Source organism: Tenrec ecaudatus, chromosome 7 (genome assembly GCF_050624435.1).
Source record: "Tenrec ecaudatus isolate mTenEca1 chromosome 7, mTenEca1.hap1, whole genome shotgun sequence".
Classification (NCBI taxonomy): Eukaryota; Metazoa; Chordata; class Mammalia; order Afrosoricida; family Tenrecidae; genus Tenrec; species Tenrec ecaudatus.
This window is the reverse complement of record NC_134536.1, coordinates 164,447,814-164,469,561: the sequence shown is the minus strand read 5'-3', so window position 1 is coordinate 164,469,561 and position 21,748 is coordinate 164,447,814. Positions and strand designations below refer to the sequence as shown.

General features: G+C 59.5%; 2 protein-coding genes across 5 annotated transcripts; one reads left to right on the top strand and one right to left on the bottom strand.

Annotated features, from left to right (window-relative positions):
- Positions 1-7,375: 7,375 nt before the first annotated feature.
- LOC142453806 (gametogenetin-binding protein 1-like) lies at positions 7,376-13,331 on the bottom strand. Of its 4 annotated transcripts, XM_075555479.1 has the most exons (7): positions 13,144-13,331; positions 11,737-12,117; positions 11,139-11,245; positions 10,652-10,743; positions 10,270-10,438; positions 9,247-9,386; positions 7,376-7,762 (listed from the first exon to the last, which is right to left on the bottom strand). In XM_075555479.1, exons 2-7 carry the CDS (start codon positions 12,030-12,032, stop codon positions 7,712-7,714), a joined length of 855 nt encoding a protein of 284 aa, XP_075411594.1. In that variant the 5' UTR covers positions 12,033-12,117; positions 13,144-13,331; the 3' UTR covers positions 7,376-7,711. The 4 variants fall into 4 exon arrangements, with proteins under 4 accessions (XP_075411594.1, XP_075411593.1, XP_075411590.1 ...); XM_075555478.1 differs by lacking the exon at positions 13,144-13,331 and having other exon boundaries at positions 10,270-10,326; positions 10,652-10,720; positions 11,737-12,492; XM_075555475.1 differs by lacking the exon at positions 13,144-13,331 and having other exon boundaries at positions 11,737-12,490.
- Positions 13,332-13,360: 29 nt separating this feature from the next.
- BAK1 (BCL2 antagonist/killer 1) lies at positions 13,361-20,160 on the top strand. The gene is made up of 6 exons (XM_075555480.1): positions 13,361-13,607; positions 15,396-15,491; positions 16,820-16,955; positions 17,282-17,425; positions 18,557-18,737; positions 18,828-20,160. The coding sequence occupies exons 2-6, from the start codon at positions 15,419-15,421 to the stop codon at positions 18,933-18,935; spliced, it is 642 nt and encodes a 213-aa protein (XP_075411595.1). The 5' UTR covers positions 13,361-13,607; positions 15,396-15,418; the 3' UTR covers positions 18,936-20,160.
- The last annotated feature ends 1,588 nt before the right edge of the window (positions 20,161-21,748 follow it).

Below are 21,748 nucleotides of genomic sequence, written 5' to 3'. Positions count from 1 at the left end.
GAAGGTGTACCTGACCCAAGTGGTGTTGGTTTCAATTGCTTCGTGAGCATGGGAAAGTTGTGCACTGAATAAGGAAGAATGAAGAAGAACTGATGCATTTGAATTATGGTGCTGGAGAAGAAAATTGAAGGTATCCTACGGACTGCCCGAAGAACAAACAAATCTGTTTGGGAAGCAGCACAACCAGACTCTTCCTTAGAAGCAAGGACGGCGAGACTTTGTCTTGTGTGCTGTGGACATGTTATCAGAAGAGGCCAGTCTCTGGAGAAGGACACCGTGCTTGGTAAAGCAGAGGGGCAGCGGGAAAGAGGAAGGGCCTTGAAAAGATGGATTGGCACAGAGGCTGCAGCAAAGGGCCTAAACATGATCGCCACTGTGAGGACGACACAGAACACGGGGCCCGAATGTGTGTCAGTCCGGGTAGACTAGCGAAACAAATCCAGGGAGGCGCATATATGTGCAGGAAAAAACTTTATATCAACGAGTAATTGTGGACTAAGAAAACATCCCAGCCCAGTCCAGTTCAAGTCCAGAAGTCCGATATTAGCCCAGATATTCAATACCAGTCTATAAATTCCTCTTCAGACTAACACAACACATGCAATGACGCCAAATGCAGGAAGATCACAGGCCAATGGGTGGGAAATTTTGTGGATCCAGTGGTGGCGGCAGCATCTCAGCGCTGGCGTGGGTCTCCACGTGGCTCCTCCAGCTCCAGGGTTCTGGCTCCATCAGTGTTAGCTCCATGTGGCTCCTCAATAGGAATGTCTCCGAGGGAGTGTGCTTCCTGCCTCCAGGGAGGAAGATGGGAGTTCCCAGAATCCTCAGGAGAAGGCCATGCCCACACAGAGGCCTCATTGGCTGTGACCTCATTGACAGGCTAGACTCCACCCCTTTCCAAGTTGACAGGAGGTTATGTAACTGCCACACTATGAGTCAGAACCAGCTCAACAGCACCTAACAATAACGTGAGTTCACCCATTTTAGCAATATTTAAGGAATACGTAGTAAGTGCCAGGGAAGGCTCAAGGGACTAGGACATAGCACTGAGCAAATCAAACAAAATCCCCACCGTTACAGTTCAAAGAAGGTTGGCCAAAAAATGATGGAGAGCGGGAAGCTACAGGGAGGTTTGCCAGAGTGAAGCCAACAGAGGCACATGCTGCTGTGGACAGACACACTCTGCAAAGGTTTGTCTACAAGTAGATGCCTGGCTAGACACGCCAGCTGACCAGGGGTGGGAGGGAGAGTGGGAGTGTGTCCATCGGGAGTGCTAGATTTGCCAGGAGATCTGCACATGGGTATCTACTCCGGCGGCAAACGTGTCCATGAGTGTGGTGGCGTGCACAGAACAAACACCTGGAAAACTTCTTACACAGAACCTAACACCTGGAGGGAGGGAGCCACTGGGCCTGGGGCCCAGGACCCCAGTCTCAGCGGACAGACAGTAAGGTCAATTGGCCCAGCGGGTCACAAAGGCGATGGTCTACATCCTAACAAGGGTGGGTAGAAACTAGGGCCCTTAAAAGCTCGTGAGCAGCCATCTAAGGTGCAGCTATTGATCGGTGTCCCAAGGAAGGATGAATGGATGGAAATAGAAAATCACATGGGAACAATGATTGCAACGGACCAATAGTCCACACCAATACCGGGCTCCACAATCCCGAGACCGGAAGGAGGAGATGGCGTCCGGCTGCCCTTACCACCTGCCCTGATAAGGATCCTGTTAGCAGGCCCCGAGCAGAGCTGGAGGAAAATCATGGGCAAACCACGGAAGAGAGTGGCCTGCCTGGGCAGATTGAAACTGATGGAACCCCCACAAATTTGGCCCTCACCCACCCTTCAGGGCTGGAAGCGAGCTCACCCCGTGGGCGGCTAATCAGCCATTTCAGATAGAAAGGGCAGCATTTGCCCAACGACAGACTTCCCAGGGTCGGGAAAGGAGACATGGAAACAGGGAACACGGGAGAAAGTGCGCACAGAGGGGCTTGCGATGGACGAGCTGAAACGAAATGTACACCAACTGCTGAACGTCAAACTGAGAACCGGCTGACTCCCCGACCATGCCCACCTGCGCTTCCGTGCTGGACGGGAACCCACGGCGAAGGTAGCCTGCCTTGGGGCCCTGTCTGCAGTCTCCAGCACAGAGCAGTGCAGTGTGCCTGCCTGTTGAGCCCCGGACTTGGAACCCCGCACACCCCCTGCTCCCGAAGGCTCTGCGGTCCAGATGTGTCTGGCCAGGTGTGCAAGCCAGGCGGGCGGAGGTGGGCCAGCGGCACAGCCAGGGCGCATCTGCTGGGCCCCTTGCGCGCAAGCCCTGCAGCAGCCAACCGCCTCCTGCCGCCCTCCTGATGCAGGATGCGGTCGCTCAAGCACCTGCCATGAGCCCTTTCCAGGCTCCAGACCCAGGCTGCCCCGCCGTCCCTCCTCTGGGGCGGGGTCTGGGGACTCCTGCGGGGCGGCTCTGGCTGATCGCAGTGGAAGGAAGGGCCGCCCCTTCGTGGTCAAGGACACCGTGGTCTAAAAAGACCCCTGGCCAGCAAAGCACCCAGGCTTCACTTGCTAGGACGCAGCCCTGCCCTGCAGGTCTCCTTCCTCCCCCTCAGACACCCAGGGCCTCAGGAGGATTTGCCCGTCCCTCTGAGGATCCCACTGGCTCCTTCCCTGGTTTCCTACACGCCTTTCCCATCCCAGCACTTGGTAAGAGCATCCTTGAGAGCTTCATCTCAGCGCGCCTCCTTGTGACTTCACAGTCCTTGTCACCGGGTTTGCCATCTGTCCCCACAGCAAGAATACAAGATCCCCAACCAGTGCAGGCCTTTGTCGTGTCTCGTGCACTGCTCTGAGTCCCAGGCTCCAGGGCAGAACTCGGACAGTGTAGGAGCTCCGGTAGTTGCTGCCCGGATTCCTGGCCCACGAGGGGCTGTGACCGCCGGGGGTCAGGCTCCCCAGATGCAGAAGTCAGGGGGCAGAGCAGTGGTTATGGGGCCTGTCTGCAGTCACCGGGGCTTCTTGGGATGGGAGCTGGGTTTCCAACCCATGGCAGCCTCTTCTCTCCACTTGTCTGTCCTCCATCTCTCTTTCCCAGCTGGTGTCCTGACCTGCCTGGCTACCAGGGGTTACGGCAGCACCCCCTCTCGGGTGGCCTGGCCAGGGCCCTTCTCTGAATCACGTAGCGCTGCTGTAGCAGAAATACCACAAGTGGATGGCTTTGCGAACACATTTAGTCTCATCGTTCAGAAGGATCTAGAAGCTCGCCCCAGGGGCCAGGCTTTCCCTCTCTGTTGGCTCCTTGTCTCGCCTGCTTCTGCTTCCTGGTCCCTTGAGGGTCTCTGTGTGCCTTGGCATCTATGGTCCCCCATATCTACTTGGCTGCTTGTTTCATCTCTTTTATATCTCAAAAGAAGTCAATTCTTTCTCTTTTTAAAAAGAATGTTAAAAAAAAAAGTGGATTCAAAATACCCCCTACACAAATGCTCCCTCGTTAGCATACTAAAGACCATCCACTCCCAAATGGGATTTTAACCACAGGCATAAAGAGTAGGATTAACTACACATTTTTTGGGGGGGGCCACAATTCAATCCACCCTTTGGCTCCCCAGAATTCATGCCCTCACCACATGCAAAATGCATTCACCCCATCACCCGAATCTGAATCTTAAAGCTACTCCAGGTCCTGAAGCTCACCTTCTGAATCATCTAAATTAAATCCAGGTGAGGCTTTCGGTTTATTCCATCCGGGGGCAAAATTCCCCTTCCTCTGTGACCTTGTGAAATCTAGACCACAAGGCATCCGTTTCCAAAGTCCTTGCACCTTGTGTGCAGGTAGACATGTCCCTTACAAATGGGAGACATTTGATAGACAAAAGGGACTAACAAATACCACAAGTCTCAAGCCCAGCAGAACAAAAGTCATTTGTTCAAGGCCTGAAAGGAATTCACCCTTCTGTGGGACGTTTTGAGCAAGTTCCCATCCGGCAGAGTCTAGATTCTAGGGGGAGGCCTCTTAGCCCTGAGCTTCAGCGCTGCCTGCCTGCCCTCCAGGAAGGGAATTCTGCCCTGTTCCCGTCTATCTGGGTGGCAACCCCAAGCCCCTGATGTTGTCCGGGCCATCAAGTTGGTTTCGACTTAGCAACTCTGTGTCCAACACAACGGAACACTGCCTGTTTCTGCAGCAGCCTCGCATGGCTATGTCTGAGCCGACCTCGTGGCCACCGTGTCAGTCCATCTCCTTGAGGGGTGTCCACGTGACACTGACCTACGTCACCGAATACCATGCTGCTCCACGCTGCTCCGGGGGCTGCTCTCTCGGGATAGCATGCCCACAGTCCGTGAGATGAACTCTTGCCGTCCTTGCTGCTCAGGAACACGCCGGCTGTGCTTTTACAGGACGGATTTGTTTGTTCTTCTGGCAGCCCGTGGTACTTTGAATATTCTTTGCCAACATCATAATTCAAATGCATCGGTTGCCCTTTGACCTTCCTCGCTCATTGTCTGGCTTTCACGTGCATGTGACTCGGCGGAAAATACCATGGCTTGGGTCAGGCACACATTAGCCCTCTGTGGGGGACCAGCCTCCCCACAACCAAATGGATCCAAAGGGCACTTGTGTAATTCGGGGGTAAATGAAAGAGACACCCCACAAGATAAAGCATGCAAGGGCTCACCTCTCGACTGATCTTTCTGAGCAAATGTGACAAAGGCCAAGGTGGACATAGCTCAGTGCAGACTCGCGTGCCCTTCTGCCACCCATGGCGGCCCTGCCCTGGCCATTTGCACCCCCTGGGAGAAGATGGCAGCTTTAACACATAACCGGTCCCAACCCTGCAGACCAGCCTGGCCTCTCGGGGCCTCTCCCTGTGGCCTAAGCTCTGCCCTAGGCAGGGCACGGGGGAGGAGCAGGCCTTCTTGGCCCCCATCTCTCTGCATCAGCTTCAGTCAATAGCACTTGGGACACAAGCCCCCACCCCCCACCCCCACAAGCCTGCTGTGGACTAGCCGCTTGTCTCCCTGAAGACTTGATACATTATTGGGAGCATCTCAGGTCCCACAGCAGCTCACTGGGCCCCAGTCCCACCCAGGAGTGTCTCCAGCCCGGGCCGGTGGGGCCAGGAAGTGGCCCTCAACCCTGTACCACAAGCACTTCCTGGTCTCAGAGATACACTCTCCTCTGCAGCCTCAGGAGCCCTGGGAGCAGGCCTACCGTGATCCTCGCTGAGAGAGAAAGTGAGGAGCAGAGGGCCAGCTTGGGGGGCCCAGCTCCTGGCACCTCCCTGCCCTTCTCGCTTCCGGGCAGCCCCTGCCCATGCACAGACTCTGAGAACAAGCTGACCCTGACCCTGACCTGGCCTGAACAAGGCCCTAGAGCTCAGCTGGCATCAATATCCTGTTCTGACAAGAAACCAACGCACCTGGGCTGCCTGCAGGGTGCCTCCAAGGGTGGGGAGGCAGTCCCCCCCAGGGGGCAACAGCTCAGCTCGGCACAGGCCCAAGCTATGAGCTGGAGGCTTCAGGGCCCCAGCCTAGTCCAAAGGGAAGGTGTTCTCTCTACAGGAGCCTCTGAAAAGGGAGGCAGGCCCGATTCCATGATGCTCACCTTCCCGAAGACAAAGCAGGTGCATAAGCACATGTGGTGAAGAAAGCTCATGGTACCTGGCTATCAAAAGATATAGCGTCTGGGGTCTTAAAGGCTTGAAGGTAAACAAGTGGTCACCTAGCTCAGAAGCAGCAAAGCCTACATGGAAGAAGCACACCAGCCTGTGTGACCACAAGGTATCGAACAAATCAGTTATCAGGCATCAAAGAACAAAAAAATCACATCATTGTGAATGAGGGGGAGTACAGGGTGGAGACCCCAAGCCCATCTGTAGGCAACTGGACATCCCCTTACGAAAGGGTCATGGACAGGAGGCGAGCCAGTCAGGGTGCAGTGTAACAATGATGAAACATACAACTTTCCTCTAAATGCTTCCTCCCCACCCCCACTATCATAATCCCAATTCTACTTTACAAATCTGGCTAGACCACAGGATGTACACTGGTACAGATAGGGACTGGAAACAGGGAATCCAGGACAGATGATCCCTTCAGGACCAGGGGTGTGAGTGGCGATACTGGGAGGGTCGAGGGTGAGTGGGTTGGAAAGGGGGAACCGATTACAAGGATCTACATGTGACCTCCTCCCTGGGGGACAGACAACAGAAAAGTGGGTGAAGGGAGACGTCGGACAGGGCAAGATATGACAAAATAATAATTTATAAATTATCAAGAGTTCATGAGGGAGGGGGGTGTAGGGAGGGAGGGGAAAATGAGGAGCTGATGTCAGGGGCTTAGGTGGAGAGCAAATGCTTTGAAAATGATGAGGGCAATGAATGTACAGATGTGCTTTACACAATTGATGTGTGTATGGATGGTGATAAGAGTTGTATGAGCTCCTAATAAAATGATTTTTTTTAAAAGGAAAGGATGATGGCAACATATGTACAAATGTGTTTGACATAATGGATGTATGGATCGTTAAAAGAGCTGTTTAAGAGCACCCCAATAAAGTGATTTATTAAAATTTTAAAAAAAAGAAAAGGGGCAGGCTGGAAGGAAAGCTACCTCCCTCCCTGTGCGCCCGCTGGGCAGGCTGCCCTCCAGCCTCCTCCACAGCAGCCTGCCCTTAGAGCGGAAACAATTAGCAGGGTACCCAGGCTCAGGTGCGTCATCTGGGCACAGGCCAGCTCCCAGCTGATGGGGGAGGGGAGCAGTCGGCTTGACCTTTCTGCTGGTCCCCAGCTGCTGTGACCCCTGTGAGTCTCTCCACCCCCTTCTCTTTGCACCCATCAGTCACCACCCAACCTTGCTGCCCTGGGGCTAGGCCAGTGCAGTGCCCTAGCCCCCTACCCCAGCCTGCCGCTGTGGGGTCATCTAGCCAATAAGCATCGAGCCTGGTCATGATAAAGAGGGGTTGCCAGTTGGACTTCAGACTGGTGACAGTGATAGTGGGGAGGGGGGTGCTGCTCGCTTCCATACACTTGCTAGGGAGTGGCTCCCCGACAGAGGGCAGGAATTGGGGGAGCCCTCTGGAGAGGCTACTTCCTGGTGGACAGCACCCCCAGTGTCCAACCCAGGCCTCCCCTCCTCCACCATGCCATGGGCCTGTAGGGATGGGTTGGGCTGCCCCCCTCGCTGCTCCCTGAGTCAGGGGCCTTAAATAGCTGAGGCCCGGCCCCCAGGATGCCTGATGCCCGGGCTACCCCCTCGTTGCCTCCTGAGTCAGGGGCCTTAAATAGCTGAGGCCGGCCCCCATGATGCCCGATGCCCGGGCTGCTTTCCTGGCTTTGTCCCTGAGCTGGCCGGGCAGGAATTTCCTGCCAGAGAATTCCCGGATCCTTTTCGTGAGGCCTGAGAACTAGAAGAGGGAGGGGTGTCAAGGAGCCCCTCCCTCTTGTGGGCAGCAGGGCCTCTCAGCACTCTGGGAGCAAAGCCCCCCTCGACCCCACCCCCAACATTGTCAGTTATGGCGCCTAAGGCCCACCAGCACTCTACAGCTGGGCCCTGGCAGCCCCCTGGGTGCGGGGGCGGGGTGGCGGTGACACTGAGGATGAGACGTGAGTGCCAAGGGCACACTGGGTCTTTATTATCAATCTGGGTGGCGGGACAGCACTGGACCGCACCCCCTACAAACACAGGTCACTAGTCATCCCAAGACCACCTGGGCCCCGTGTCACTCGGGGGGCCAGTTCCCCATTGCATCCTTCTCCTCGAGCAGCAGGTGCTGGGGGAAGAGGGAGTAAAAAGAGACTTCAGAATTGTGGGCTTCCCTCCCTGCCCTGCTCTGCACCCCACCACTTCCTACCTGCTCCCCAGAGACCCTCTCCCTGTACCCACAGGTGCTGAGTCACCTACCTCCCCGACTATTTTACAGTGGGACCTTTCGCCCTCCAACTTGGGGTGGGGTGGGGCAGAGGGCACCTTGGAAGTTCAGGGAGTCAGGCACACAGCCAGCCCTCCTCCGCCATCGCTCTCCTGGACACCGTGCAAGTAAGTACTCCCCAAGGAACTTAGGTGTGCCCTCAGCCCGGGGTGACCCCTGGGACACGTCAGGGCTCAGAGTGGTCTGGAGGGAGGGGGCTGATGACAGACCCAAGAGTCCCCATGAAAACCACACCCACTCCCTTCCCCCTCAGCCATGTTTTGAAGTAGATAAGGAGAGCGGGAGGAGCTGGCAAGGACGCTGCCCTCCAGTCAATCCTGACTCATTGTGCCCCTGGGCATAGGGCCCATCACCTCGTTGTTCCTGCCTTGGGCGGCAGTTGGCTTGGAACTGCGGGCCTTTGGTCATCAGACCGTAGCCTAATCCTGAAAGGGGACGTGAGGGGGCGCTGCCAGGCGGTCACTCTGTGGCTGTGCATGAGGTGACCCCACAGCAAAAGGGCCCTGTGAGCGGGCGGCCTTAGACCTGCAGCCACTGTCCCAGGAGGATAAGCACATCGGCATCGGCACCGAGGCCACCACGCTCAGGGCTAGGCCCTGCCGGGAAAGAAGCAAAAGCCTTTAGGCAAAGTCCTGGGGCGAGTCCAGAGGTCCTTTTCCTACCTGCATGGACCAGGGGGCTGAGTGACAGGGACGCGCTCGGACACAGAGTCCACCCATAGATGTGCCTTACCACTGATGCGTGTGTGTGTGTGTGTGTGTGTGTGTGTAGGGGGGAGTAGGTCAGCAGGCAGGCGGGTGATCCCGGACCCCACCCAGTGGGGTCGTCCCCTGTATCCATGTGTCTGTGGGAGTGGGTGTGTGTGCATCCATGGGCCTGAGACCTGAACTGTCATATTCTTTGAGTTAGAGAGGCGCTCATATGCACACACACGGACCAGATGAGGAAACTGAGGCCCAGAGAGAGGAAGGGACCTGTCCAAGGCCATGCAGCAGGTGCATGGCAGCCCGACAACCAACCCACTGCCAACCGGCTGCTGCCAGTTTGTCGGGGCTCCACAGCCAGGGTAGAGCTGCCCGCTGGGCTTCTGAGACTGTGACTCCTTATGGGAGGAGAAAGCCCTGTCATCCTCTGGCCGCAGAGTGGCTGGTGGTTCAGAACTGCTGACCTTGTGGTTAGCATCAGTGAACAGAATCAGCATGAGTGTTGGACATGCATGCCCTGACACTGGGGCCAGGCCCTGGGGAGATACAGTTCTCCACCCCACTCTCTCCAGGGCCCTTGGGCAGAGGGAGGGGCCGGGGTGGGGCAGGGTGGGGCAGGACCTGGCCATCCACAATGCCTGCCTCCTCCAGGGTGATCTCTGGCTGGGCCAGCAGCTCCCGGCCCTCTTGGGCGCCCATCTTCCAGAGGCGGGACTCCCGCTGCACTGCCAGCAGCGTCTTCAGCTCCGACTCCACAAAGCCTGCCAGTCAAAGAGGTGGGCGAGGCATAGCAGAAGGGCAGTGTCCCCTGCTGGGGACCCACAGGGGAGAGGGCACTCCGACTCTCTGGATCTCACCCCAGCTCTGAGACACCTCTGCTCTGTAGCCCTTTCTCCTTCCATAGGGGCTCCCTGCCACCTGGCCTGCCTGCGGAAGCTCGATTTCCAGAGGCCCTCCCCAACTAGGAAGACGGGTGCGCACCTCCACCGGCCAGCTCAAGAGCATAGATCTAGAATCCAAACGGCCTGGGACAAGTGCCCGCTCGGCCACTTACTGGCCGCGTGACTTTGGACAAACGGCTGCCCCTCTCTGTGCCTTGGCTTGCACACCGCGTAGACTGGACCCACCTCACAGGGGTGCGGTGTATAGAAAATGTTCACGGAAAAGTACCACAAAGAGATGACGGAATTTCCCCCCACCAGTTTTTGGAAGCCTTTTTGTATAGGAATGTCAACAGTGGCTGTAGGATGTGATGCGCCTTGAACCAGCTGTGCTCCTTGGGTGAGATGCTGCAGGGAGGGGCTGTGTGGGATGGGGCACTGTCTGCAATGCATGATGGGAAAATCAGACATGCAGGAAGCTTCCCCGTAGTCAGCAGCCTCTGGCCCACCTAATGTAGGCTGACGAAAGGTGGGTGCTGCAGGAGCCTCGGCCCCATCACAGGCCCCCACCTCACTGCCTCTTGACGGGAGCAGGGAGGCCCCTTCCCTTGCAGGTTACACCTAGCAGGGCCCCCAAGGCAAGGCGCAGGTGGCCTGTCTGGAGTGGTCGTTTGGCACCACCTGGTGGTAATCACTGGAATTGCGCCCTGAGCCGTTGGTCTCGGCGGGGCCACGCTGCTGAAGGAAGTGACACCGAACTTACCCACGGTATCTGTGGACCGAAACGTCTTATGCAGCGGTGATTGGAGAGGGACGATGCCTGGGACACAGAAGTTAAATAAGCTGTCCTCTTCTTCCGCCTCCTCCTCTTCCCCTTTCTCCTCCAGGGCCAAGCCTTCTTTGAGAGGGAGCTGAGAGCGCCGGCCAGGGGCCTGAGACGATGGATGAGGAGGGCCGAGATGCCCCACCTGCAGCTCCCCTCCTCAGGATGGACAGGAATCAGGAGGAGCCGGCTCTCAAAGGGTTAAGAAAGAGGCCTACCCCCTCCCACTTGGGACCCAGCCAGATTGGGACGGGGGTGGGGAACGCCCCCCCCTCCAGGGCCTCACTCCCACCCCCAGTACCCCAGGCTGGTCCCCACAGACCTTGGCCAAGGCCGGTTTCTGGAGCTGCTTGTACAGGCTGAGAAGATGGTTCCAGAGAGTCACCCCTGCCTTGAAGGAAGCTTGCTTGAGGTCTGTGAAGGACTGGGGGTCAGGGGGCGGGCGCCAGCCCCAGGAGGGGAGGCATGGGCAGCGATCTTTATCCTGGGAGCGTTAACGAATAACATCTCATTCTGCTCTTGCTGCAACTTATACCGCGTGCTCAGGGCGGGGGGGGCGGGGACGGGACAGAGACATAGGGCCACTGACCACCACCACAGCGCATGCTCCCTACCCCCGAGCCCATGCCCACTCAGAGTAGAACTGCCCTGTGCGTTTCTGAGACCCTAACTCTTTACAGGAGCAGAAAGCCAAGGTTTTCTCCCCCAGAGCAGCTGGTGGTTTCGAATCAGACCCAGGTCCTCTGGCTGTGTCCTCAAGGGTCCCTGCTTGCCCCCCAAGGCGCCCCCAGGGAGACAGCCACACTCACCATCATCCTGGGATTCCTTGGCCAAGGCTTTGCGGCTGACCTCCAGGGGGCCCTCAGCCTTCTGCAGGGGTTCTGGCTGCACCTCCAGGGCCTGGGCCAAGTGGCCTCTGATTTTAAAGCAGAGTCAGGGGGGGAAGTTGAGAGGCCTTGCTCAACCCCCCATTCTCCCTCTCCCCAAAGCTCTTGGCTCTGCCCTGGGAGTGCCCTTCAGCAGCCCTGTGAGAAGGGGGTGGGAAACCAATCTCCCTTCTGCACATATGCCTGGGAACTAGCGGGCTGCAGGGGCCAGGGGGAAGCAGAGTAGAGGGGCCCTGGGCCAAGAGGCCAGGCAGGGCAGGAGAAGAGGCCCTTTAGGCATATCTGTTCTTTTGGCTCCTCCCTCTTCCTCTTTTGGTGTCCCCTGACGGGAGGACCCTTGTCCCACTCGCAGTCCCTGCTGCCCCTCCCAGGGGGCCCTGTGCTGCCCTTTACCGTCCAAGGACACCTATTCCTGGACCCTCTTCAACTTGGGTCCCATATCCTTCCTCCATCTTATATCCCTGGCCCTTTCCCTGGGGGTTCTTCCCACCCCCACCCACCCACAGCTCCCGTCCCCCACCTGATGGAGGCCCCTGTATTCCTGGAGGCCTGCCTCACTGCTGCCGCCTCCTCCTCCTCCTCCTTTTCAGATGGGTGGCCTCTGGCCAGGCCAGGCTCCACTTCTTGGCCCTGGGCCTCTGCCCACAGGATCATCGTGGGGGCAAGGTTCTGGGCCCACACATCCCCCATCCCCAGGCACTCCTGACCGTGCTGCAGCAGGCGAAGGGAGCCCTTGGATGTGGCCATGGGGGGAGAGCAGGGCAGAGTGGACGGCGCCCTAGGCTCCTTCCCCTCTTCTCCAGGCTGGCAGCCCATCACCGGGGACACAGTGGCCGGCTCTGGAGAGGGGCAGGCGCCGCCCTTGGCCGAACACTGTGGGCTGCTCTTGCCCCCGACCAGGCTGCGGAAGAAGCGGAACATGGAGGAGCGCCCCAGGATCCGGGATCGGTGGCGGGGAGCGGGGGCCTCCATCCTGAGAGGAACCCTGACTCTGAAGGAGCCGGAGCCAGACCCCAGGACCAACTGCTTAAGAACAGGAGGCGCTTTCAAATCACAACCTCCAGTTGGGGACTTCCTGGAGTTCTAGAAGGCTGAGGCCAAGTGGGGGAGGGGTGGCCAGTGGCATTGGGGGGCCAGGGGAGGGTAGGTGTGGTGGGGAGGGTGCCGGGGAGCAGGAGGAAAGACATAGGGGCGGGGATCTTGGTGAAAGTGCCTGGAGGCCTGGAAGAGGGACTCCCCCCTCGCGAGCAGAAGCTGGAGCCCCAAGAAGGGAGCAGGCGCCATGATGACCTCTACCCACCCCTCCCCATCCACCCTGTGCCCGAGACCCAAGACTAGAGTCCAGACACTACCCGCCCTCCCTTTTCCCTGTCCGCTGAGTTCCCAGCCCACAGGGACTGGCCTCACTGTGTTTTCATGTCTGCCCCCCTGGTGTCGGAGGGGCCGACAGGCTGCTGCAAGGTCAGCCGTTCAAAACCAGCAGCCTCTCCAAGGGAGAAAGACGAGGCTTCCGACTCCTGAATAGCCTACAGGCCTTTCTCGCCTGTCCCATAAACCCAACCAGACTCACTGCCAACGCACAGAGACCCATGGGGCAGGGCCCACTGGAACTGTAAGAGCGCAGAGAGCCCTGTCTTCCCCCAGAGGAGCAAGGAGCGGCCAGGAAGCCTCCAGGGTCTCTGAGGAGCCGGCATCGATGACATGAGGGGACTGAGTTCTGAGCGCTGAGCTGCCTGTCACCTCTGGGGGTTGGCATCGCCTGAGACCACTAGTTGCTGGCACACAGGATGAGCCCATTTTATCCCAGCGATTCCCCATGGTACCCACAGACCCGATTTCCAGTCCGGCCCATCAGCCGGGCCTCAGTGTGTCCATCTTCACAATGGGCTGTTGCAATGTGCTGAGACCATCTGGTGGCTTAAAGTACCTGGCCCTCCCTCGGGTGGGTGCTTCAGCAGCACGGCGATCCTGGCCTGGTCCTCCACGGGGACTGGGGGCCCGGTGGGGGGGCAAGAGAAGAGTCAAAGGAAGAGTCTGGGGTCAGCCGTATTGAAAGTCTCTGGGCTCCCTAGCTGGGTGCTGGGCGGGGCGGGGCAAGGGCTGCCCCGGCCTGGGACAGGCGGCGTCGCATCCGGCAGCCACAGAGGAACTTCCTCTAGAGGGAGCTGATTGGAGCCGGCGCGGCCCACACCTCTATGGTCTGCAGCTCAGCGCCGGTCCTTTGGGCCGTGCCGGAGGAGCTCTGGAGGCACCAGACCAGGCGGGAATGCATTGACGCTGGTCCCTGGCCCCTGGAGGCTGAGCGGGGCAGGCAGGCACCCTGCTCCAGGGAGCAGCCGCCAACTGCTGCTGGCCAGCCCTGCTCCCAGGCCGGGATCCGAGTCCCAACAGGTACGCTGGGAGGGTGCTGCTGCCCATCCCATACTCTTCTCACCCCAGGGTGGGCCGGGGAGCCCTGGAGGAGTTCCCCGGGAAGGAGCGGCCCCCAGGGCTTGCCTGGGTTGCTCCTCGGACCCCACTGGGGCGCTGGCCCAGCCAGGGCTCCCTGAGGCTCCCTCCTTCAACGGCTTCCTGTCTTGCCGGGGCCCTGGGTACTGGAGGACCAGTGAGGTGCCCCAGAGATCTGGGTCCCTTAGCTGCCTGGGGGTTGGGGGTGGAGGTCAGGGCCAAGGTCAACAGCTGGCTCGAACTTCCCTCTGCTTCCTCCTGCCCTGGGACCCTCGCCTGACCGTTGGGACCTGGCAGGCATCCCCTGCTGGGGAACGTGCCACAGGACTTGTGGGCCCAGCAAGCAAGGAGGCAGTGGGGGGAGTGGACGCCCCTTAACAGGAAGTTGGGCCACTTGGAATGGAGGGCAGGGGCAGGCCTGCACTGGCAGACTGCTGGCCCTACCTGTTCCCAGCAGGGTCCCCTGAGGGGGGTGGAGGGTGAGGGGTCAGCATCTTCTGGGGCTGCTGTCCATGGGTGTTGGGTCTCAGGGATGGGGGCAAGGAGGAAGGGAAGCGAGCTTATCTGGGGAGGGGTTGCAGGGATGCAGCTTGCCAGGCAGTCTGCTTTAATGAGCGCCGGTGCCCTGGGCAGAGGAATGGGCGTTTCCGGCCTCAGCAGAGAAAGGGAGGCTGGAGAGCCTGGTGCACACATGGGTGGTCAGCCCTTCCCATCCATCCCCCACCCCCACCCCTCCGTGGAGGGCCCCAGGGAGCCATCAAAGATGGGCCCCAAGCCAGAGAGGGAGGAAGCGAGGCCAGATGGGAAGGGCAATGGTGTGCTTGGCTGGGGTGCCCCGCAGGGCTGGCAGGAGGGTCCCTAGGGTGCTGGAGGCATCTTCAGGGAGAATGGGCGCCGGAAGCCGTGGAAATTGAAAGTGAAAGCTCCGGCCAGGAAGTACTGCCTGCCCAGAGCAGGTTGTTGGGGCCACACTGGGGCGGCCCTAGGTCGAGAGGACAATCAGGGCTGGGGACAGGCCCGTGTGAGGCGTCCTCAGTTCACTCCAAGGCGAAGTCAGAGTAGACGGGCCCGAGGGCCACAAACTAGAACATGAACCTGATGTGCCTGGTCCTGTGGCCTCGAGCCTCATTCTCCCCTGCGGTGAAACGGGGCGCGGACAGACACCCGCCCTCCTCACCCAAGTAGCATGAGTTCTCAGTGCACAGCACCCAGCAGTAGCAGTGTGCCCCACACCGGCACTCCGGAAACCTCTGTGGCCAATGGGTCGGGGCTGGAAAGCAGGTGTGCCCTGGCGGCCAAGGGGAAGTGGGGCCCTGGAGAAGAACTTCATGGGTCATTGGCTAGAGCTTGCAGGCTGTGGCAGGTGTGTGGGGTGCAGGAGCCCCAGGAGCGATTGGAGGAACCCTCTGAAACAAATCACACTCAGGGCGAGGTGGGCCAGGCGATCCTCTAGGGCCTGTGGCAGCCACGCCCTCCCCCTGGGAGCCAGTTGAGGGCATAGGTGTGGCTCTAGACTGAGCCCTCCCGTGTGTCCTGGGCTGCCTCACCTCCCAGGTTCCACCTCCCTGCAGAGTTGCCAGTAAAATCCACCACCCCCCGCCCCCGGAGGTTCCAATTCTGCTCAGGAGACTGGGGAGGTCATGCCCAAAGTGGGGGAGTCCTCCCCACTGTGTGGCCTGGGATTCCAGCCGCTCTCCATCTCCGCCTTTCTCCGCCCCTCCCCGACCCCAGGCTGACTGTACTCCGTTGGGGAAATGGCGTCCGGGCAAGGCCCCGGTCCTCCCAAGCAGGGCTGCGAAGAAGACCCGACCACAGCCTCCACTTCTGGTAACTTCCCGCCCCCTCCATCCCTCCCACATCCGGGAACCGGGAGCTGTGTGGGTGGGGAGAGTAAGGGTAGGCAGTGCCAGCACTTGTGCGCAGGCTCCCTGCCTCAGTTTCCCCAGGTGGGGAAGCATCCACCCAAAGTGGATGGCCCCAGTGGTCAAGGTTAAGGGCAGGAAGAGGGTGGCAAGTGCCATCCCAGGGCAGAGGGGTGGGGTCAGGCTGGGGTAGGATGGGGAAGAATGGGGGATGGGAACAATAAGGAAACCAGTGTTGAGATTTGGGGGAAGGGGAAAATGTCCAAGGGGCGGCCTGGGAAGCACAGCGCTTGGGGCCAGCACTCCAGCCCAGGCTGCTCTGTGGGCTCAGAGAGCAGATCCGTTCCATTTCATTCTGTGGCTGTGCCAGGGCCAAGGTCAGTTTCCATTGTCCTTCCCACCCACCTTCTGACACCACTGCGTCTCAAAAGATGCCCAACAAACTCATCGCCATCGAGTGGATGCTGACTCATAGCGACCCCATCAGACAGGGCAGAACTGCCCCTGTGAGTTTCCGAGACAGTAACTCTGTATGGGAGTAGAAAGCCTTTTTTGTCTCCCGAGTACCTGTGGGTCCAAACTGTGGAACCTGGCAATCAGCAGCCCAATGCATGATGACTAAGCCTCTAGGGCACCTACGTTAATGTGGGTACCACCTTGCCCCCCAAACCCAAACCCAGCACCATAGAGTTAGTTCCAACTCGTAGCATCCCTGCAGGACAGGGTAGAAGGGCTCTGCTGGGTTTCCGAGACTGTAACTGTACGGGAGCAGAAAGCCTCATCTTTCTCCTGTGGGGCGGCTGGGGGGTTACAACTGCTGACTTTGGTGGATAACCCAGGGCTCCCATGGTGGGTCCCTTATGCACATGGAAACACGGGGGCCCCAAGGACCTGGGACCCTTGTGCGGACCTTGCCCCTCTGCTTCTCCTTGTGAAATGGGGACCATCGACCCCGCAGGGCTGTTGTGAGAATTAAGTGCCAAATACTTGGGCTGTACCTACCTGGCAGAGTCAGCCCCAGGGCATCGACAAATGTCCACCCACTCAATAAGAAGCATCAGTGGTGCGTAGGGCTGAGCATTGAGCTGCGAACCACCGGGTTGGCAGTTCAAACCCACCAGCTGTTCCAAGGGAGAAAGATGACATCAGTTACACTCAGAGGGACTCACGGCCGAGGAAACCCTTGGGGGCAGTTCTGCTCCGTCTTATGCGGTCTCTGGCTCAGGACTGACTGGATGGTGGTGGGCTCACTCGAAGACGGAGCCCTCTCTGACCGCCAGTTTTGATTCTCAGAGGAGCAGGTAGCCCGAGAGACGGAGGAAGTTTTCCAAAGTTACGTGTTTTACCGCCACCAGCAGGAGCAAGAGGCCGAAGGGGCGGGCGCACCGGCCGACCCAGAGATGGTCTCCTTGCCCCTGGAACCTAGCAGGTAAGCAGTGGCCAGGGCACAGGGGCCCACAGCAGGTGGCTGTGTAAGACCTGGGACCTGGGGCGGCCTCGTAAGGGAGTCTTGTCCTCCCTCCACTGTGACTTCCTTTTCATTTGGGGTCCCCACGCCCATTTGGACCCTTTCATTTTAGCCCACTCCTCCCGAGGCCAGCCTTCATCCACTAGATCTCGGTCAGCCACCTCACGGGCGGGGTGGGTGGGTGCATGGGATCAGGGGAGGGCTCAGGAAGGACCCCTTTGTGTGAGCCCAGGCCCCCATGTGCTGTGGCCTATCCTCTGCTCACCCTCCTGTCCCCACGCCAACAGTGTCACGGGGCAGGTGGGCCGGCAACTTGCCATCATCGGGGACGACATCAACCAGCGCTACGACGCCGAGTTCCAGACGATGCTGCAGCACCTGCAGCCCACGGCCGAGAACGCCTACCAGTACTTCACCAAGATCGCCTCCAGGTAGGTGGCCAGCCCAGCCCTGCCCAAGCACCCACGCCAGCAAGCTTGGTTCCTGCCCTGGGTCAGCTGGCTGGCCGGGGCCACCCCTCACAGGCCTTGTGCTTTGAGCTCTGGTGCTGAGGACTTGACTGGTTAGAACAGGGGCTCTGGAGTACTTGGGGGGGGGGGTGTCCCTCCTGCTGCCCAGCCCGCGTGCAGGACCGCTGCCCTCGAGTGAGTGCCACGTTTCAGGAAGACTGTGATGCGCTCACCTCCACTAGGCCCTGGGGATGGCTTCTGCCTGCTGTCACCTGGCAACTCCCGATTCACAGTGACCCTGTAGGATAGGGGAGAACTGCCCCTGTGGGGGAGGGGATGTCCAAGACTGTAACTCTTTACAGGAGTAGAAGCCTTGTCTGTGTTCCATAGGGGCTGGTGATTTCGAACTGGTGGCCTTGTGGCCAGCAGCCAGAGTGTGACCAATACACCACCGGGTCTCCTGGAGAGAGTTCCCTGCTAAGTTCAAACCCCCCCAGCGTTGCCTCTTACTGGGTTGGGGGAAGCCTCCTACTCTCCGCCTTCTCATTGTCAAGTGGAGGGAAGATAGGCAGACAGCCTGTCCACCCTTAGGGACCGTCAGCTATTGCAACCCCATGCGCCGGCAGAGAGGCCAGGGTCCGGGTCCGTTTGAAGCTGGGAGAGAAACAGAAGTGAGTGGTTGGTTCCGAGTTAGTGCTCATGTCCTGCTCCGTCCTTGGAAGCCAAAGGCCTGGATCCTTCCTGCTGTGATTCTGGGGCCTTCTAACTTCCTCTGTCCTCTCTCTTCGCTTTCCCTCCGGCTGCCAGGCCAGCAGCAACACCCACAGGTAATGTCCCTGCTGCCTGTCCCTGCCCACTCTGCCCTCTCCACACCACTTGGTACATGCCTTGTGCTGCCACCAGCACCCCAGCCGGCTGCTCTCTCTTGTCAGAGATCCAGGCTCTTTCTGGGTGGAGACCAGGCTGGGGCAGCCTCTGGGGCCTCGGTCCCCAGCTGAGCCATGTTGGTTTCCAGTGGGAGACGGGTGGCCGGGGTGGTGGGGGTGGGGGCCTCGCAGGCTGTGGCCTCCCAGGGGTCACTGACAGACACTATGATGGATGCTCTGCCCACAGCCTGTTTGAGAGCGGCATCAACTGGGGCCGTGTGGTGGCTCTCCTGGGCTTTGGCTATCGCCTGGCGCTGCATGTCTACCAGCGCGGCCTGACCGGCTTCCTGGGCCAGGTGACCCGCTTCGTGGTGGACTTCATGCTGAACCACTACATCGCCCGGTGGATCGCACAGCGGGGTGGCTGGGTAAGGCCTCCTAGACTCACCCCATCCCGAGGTGGGCACGGGGCGGGCATTCTGACAACCCATCTGTGACCGCCCCGTCTCTCCCGGCAGGTGGCAGCCCTGGACCTAGGCAATGGCCCCATCCGGAACGTGCTGATCGTTCTGGCTGTGGTGCTGCTGGGCCAGTACGTGGTACGAAGATTTTGGGGTCCCAGCTGAGACTCCTGCCTGGACTGCAAGCCTTCTTCCCTCCCCCTGCTGGCCCGCCCACCCCTTCTCCCCCTGCAGAGCTCACTCTCTAAGAGTACCATAACTTTGGTGCGTGGACACTCCAGCTGGGGCGGAGGGGGCCAGTCAAGCTTCAGGAATCCCCAAGACTGCATGGTGCTAGTGGGCTCCCTCTCTGGATCCCATCCTGCCAGAGTGAGCCAGCACCTCCTCCCACCGTTCTCGGGGAGCCTGAATGCTGGGAAGGGTGGCGGGTGGGGTGGCTGATGTCCTGGAGAGACAAAAGGTTGGGAGACAAGTTTTTTAATTATTTTACATTTTTTTAAGAAAAAAAAATGCCCTTGGGAGATACCACCCCCCTACCACCCCCTAACCCCCCTGCCATTCCCACCACTATTCCAGGCTAGAGTTTCTGGGGAGTGTGGGCGTCAGCAGGCCTGCCCCGGGTCCCCAAGAGTCATCTTGATTGCTGAGGTGATAGTTCAGGCCTGGCCCTCCCTACACACCACAGCCCTGAGTCTGGGGTCGAATTCAGTGCTCTCCCCCACCCCCACCCCATACTGCCCTTTTGGTTAGACTCTCAGGGATTCTGGGTCTAGGGTGGACTGGGCTGGGCTGAGGCAATGGTGCAGACAAGAGCTGTCTAACTTTCTATCAGGACCTTCCAAGCCCTGCCCCCTAGAGAGATCTATCTCCTCCGCCCGTTGCCTGATAAATGCCTGCTCCCACCCTATTCACTACCAGTAAAGGCCCCAGCCCCTCCTGCTTCTCCAAGCTAGGAAGGCAGGGCCCCTGTTCAAGACAGTGGTGTGGTGCTGGCCGGGAAATGGGCAGAGAGCTCATCTTGAGGTTTCTCAGTGGGACAAGCGCTAGAACCGACACAGAACCCCAGAGTGGGCCCCTCTCCCCTCCCGCAAGGCCGGGGCACCGTGTAATGTGGGGGTGGGCTTGGGGGGGGTGTGGACTGTGAATACTTGAACTCTACCCCCACCTCTCCCCCCCACCCCACTCCTCTTCTCTCCTGTCTCAGCTGCTGCTGGGGGTGGGAGAATGCCCTGTCTGCCCTGACAAGGAAGTGCTGAGGGCTGAGAAGTCCTCAGTTAAACCAAAAGTATGGGGGGTGGGGGGGCCGAAGGGGGGGTGTTGAATGAACTCCCTCACCCTCTGTGTTTGAAAATAAACTGTGCAATCCCTCCCCTGCTGGCCGCTGTTGTGGGGAATTCAGACACCCTGACAGTTATCTGATTTGTTATGAACTCGGATCTTCAAATGGGTCCTCCCTTCAAGGGGCTGGGTGTGGGTCTCCTGGGGTCATCTCCTCCTCTACATCATCGGCCATACACCTCTCCCCTTTCCCCTTAGGAAGTCAGGGACCCTAGGTTCTGGACTCTGGATGCACAGCTGCTGGGGCAGACCACCACACGGACTGGCCTAAATTCATCCTCTCTCCCTGGGGCCGCCACCCACACTGGCCCCAAAGGCCTTCTCCCCCACACCTAGTTCCCCCTGGGACACAGTGGCCTAGCTTCCCCTTCCTGTGAGCCCCCACAGCGAACACACAAACGCGGCTTTTCATTCTAGGGGTTTGATGCTGCATGGGAGCCCCTGTGGGGACGCAGCCAGGGGTGATAAAAATAACACGCATGGGGGCGTTTGAATGTTCCAAGATGTACAAAGCCTTTCCGATCCCAGCCCCTGGTCTGTGCCGCTGACGCCCTTCCAAAATGGTCACGTGCAGCTTCCCAGCAGAGCACGAGCTCCACTCGCCCACCCACCCCTGCCCCTCCGACCTGCTCTTCCAAGAGGACTGGCAGGGACTCAAAGGCCAGGTGGTTGCACTCCGCACAAAGGTTATTAGACACACGGCGTGCCAGGCTTGGTACTAAGAATTTATCACAGATGCCTGATCGGTAGGTCTCTTCACCGGTGACCTTGCATGACCTTGGGGGCCCCAAATTTCCACTTGACAAATAGCAAAGAAACCGAGGGGCCTTCCCGGAATTGCCTGGGCGGCGACTGGGCAGAGGAACTGGCACTATGTCGGCTGGAGGTTCTAGAAGAAGTGAAGGGACTGGGGGCAGTGGGGACACCTTCCCCAGGGAGCACACGCCCGCTGGGTGCGGTGGGGAGTGCAGATCACCGGTCTCCGCCCCAGGAGGCTGGAGGTGCGCGGGTGCCCGGGTTTAAGATGGCCGCAGCGGCGTCGGCCACGCACGCGTGCCCTTTCGTGGGCGGGGCCTGGGCTCCCTTTGCCCCGCCCACCGCCGGGTTTGCAGGTGGGAACCACGAGAGAGGGTCGCGGATGAGAGCCGGAGGAAGGGGGGTGAGCGGTGGCAGGAGCCGCGGCTTACTCTGTCCACTAAGAAGGGCGCTGGCACGCCGGCCCGACAGGCGTGGGGAGCCCCAAGGCTTGGGCGGGGCCCCCCCACTCCGCCCGCCACCGTGCCAGCACGAAGCTACCTGAAACCTAGCCCGGGGGACACAGGTGTGGCCACCTGGGGGTGAGAAGTTGGTCCGCGGGGACGGACTAAGGCGGGGGTGACGGGCATCAAGGAGAACGGGCGAGTTCTGGAGATACGAAGACAGTTAAACCCACAGGACTGGCTCGTGGGCCCTTTGAGCTCGATCGAGGCTTCATTCCCACCAAATGAGGAGGGAGCCCTGGGTTGGCGGTGCCAACGTTGGGGCGGTCCCGCCCCGGTGCTGCGAGCAGCGCTGTCACCTGACAGTTCTGCACTGTCAGCCTGCACACCTGCCCTTCCGGCGCGGATCGGCCTCGTGGTGCGCCAACCTGCATCCCTACC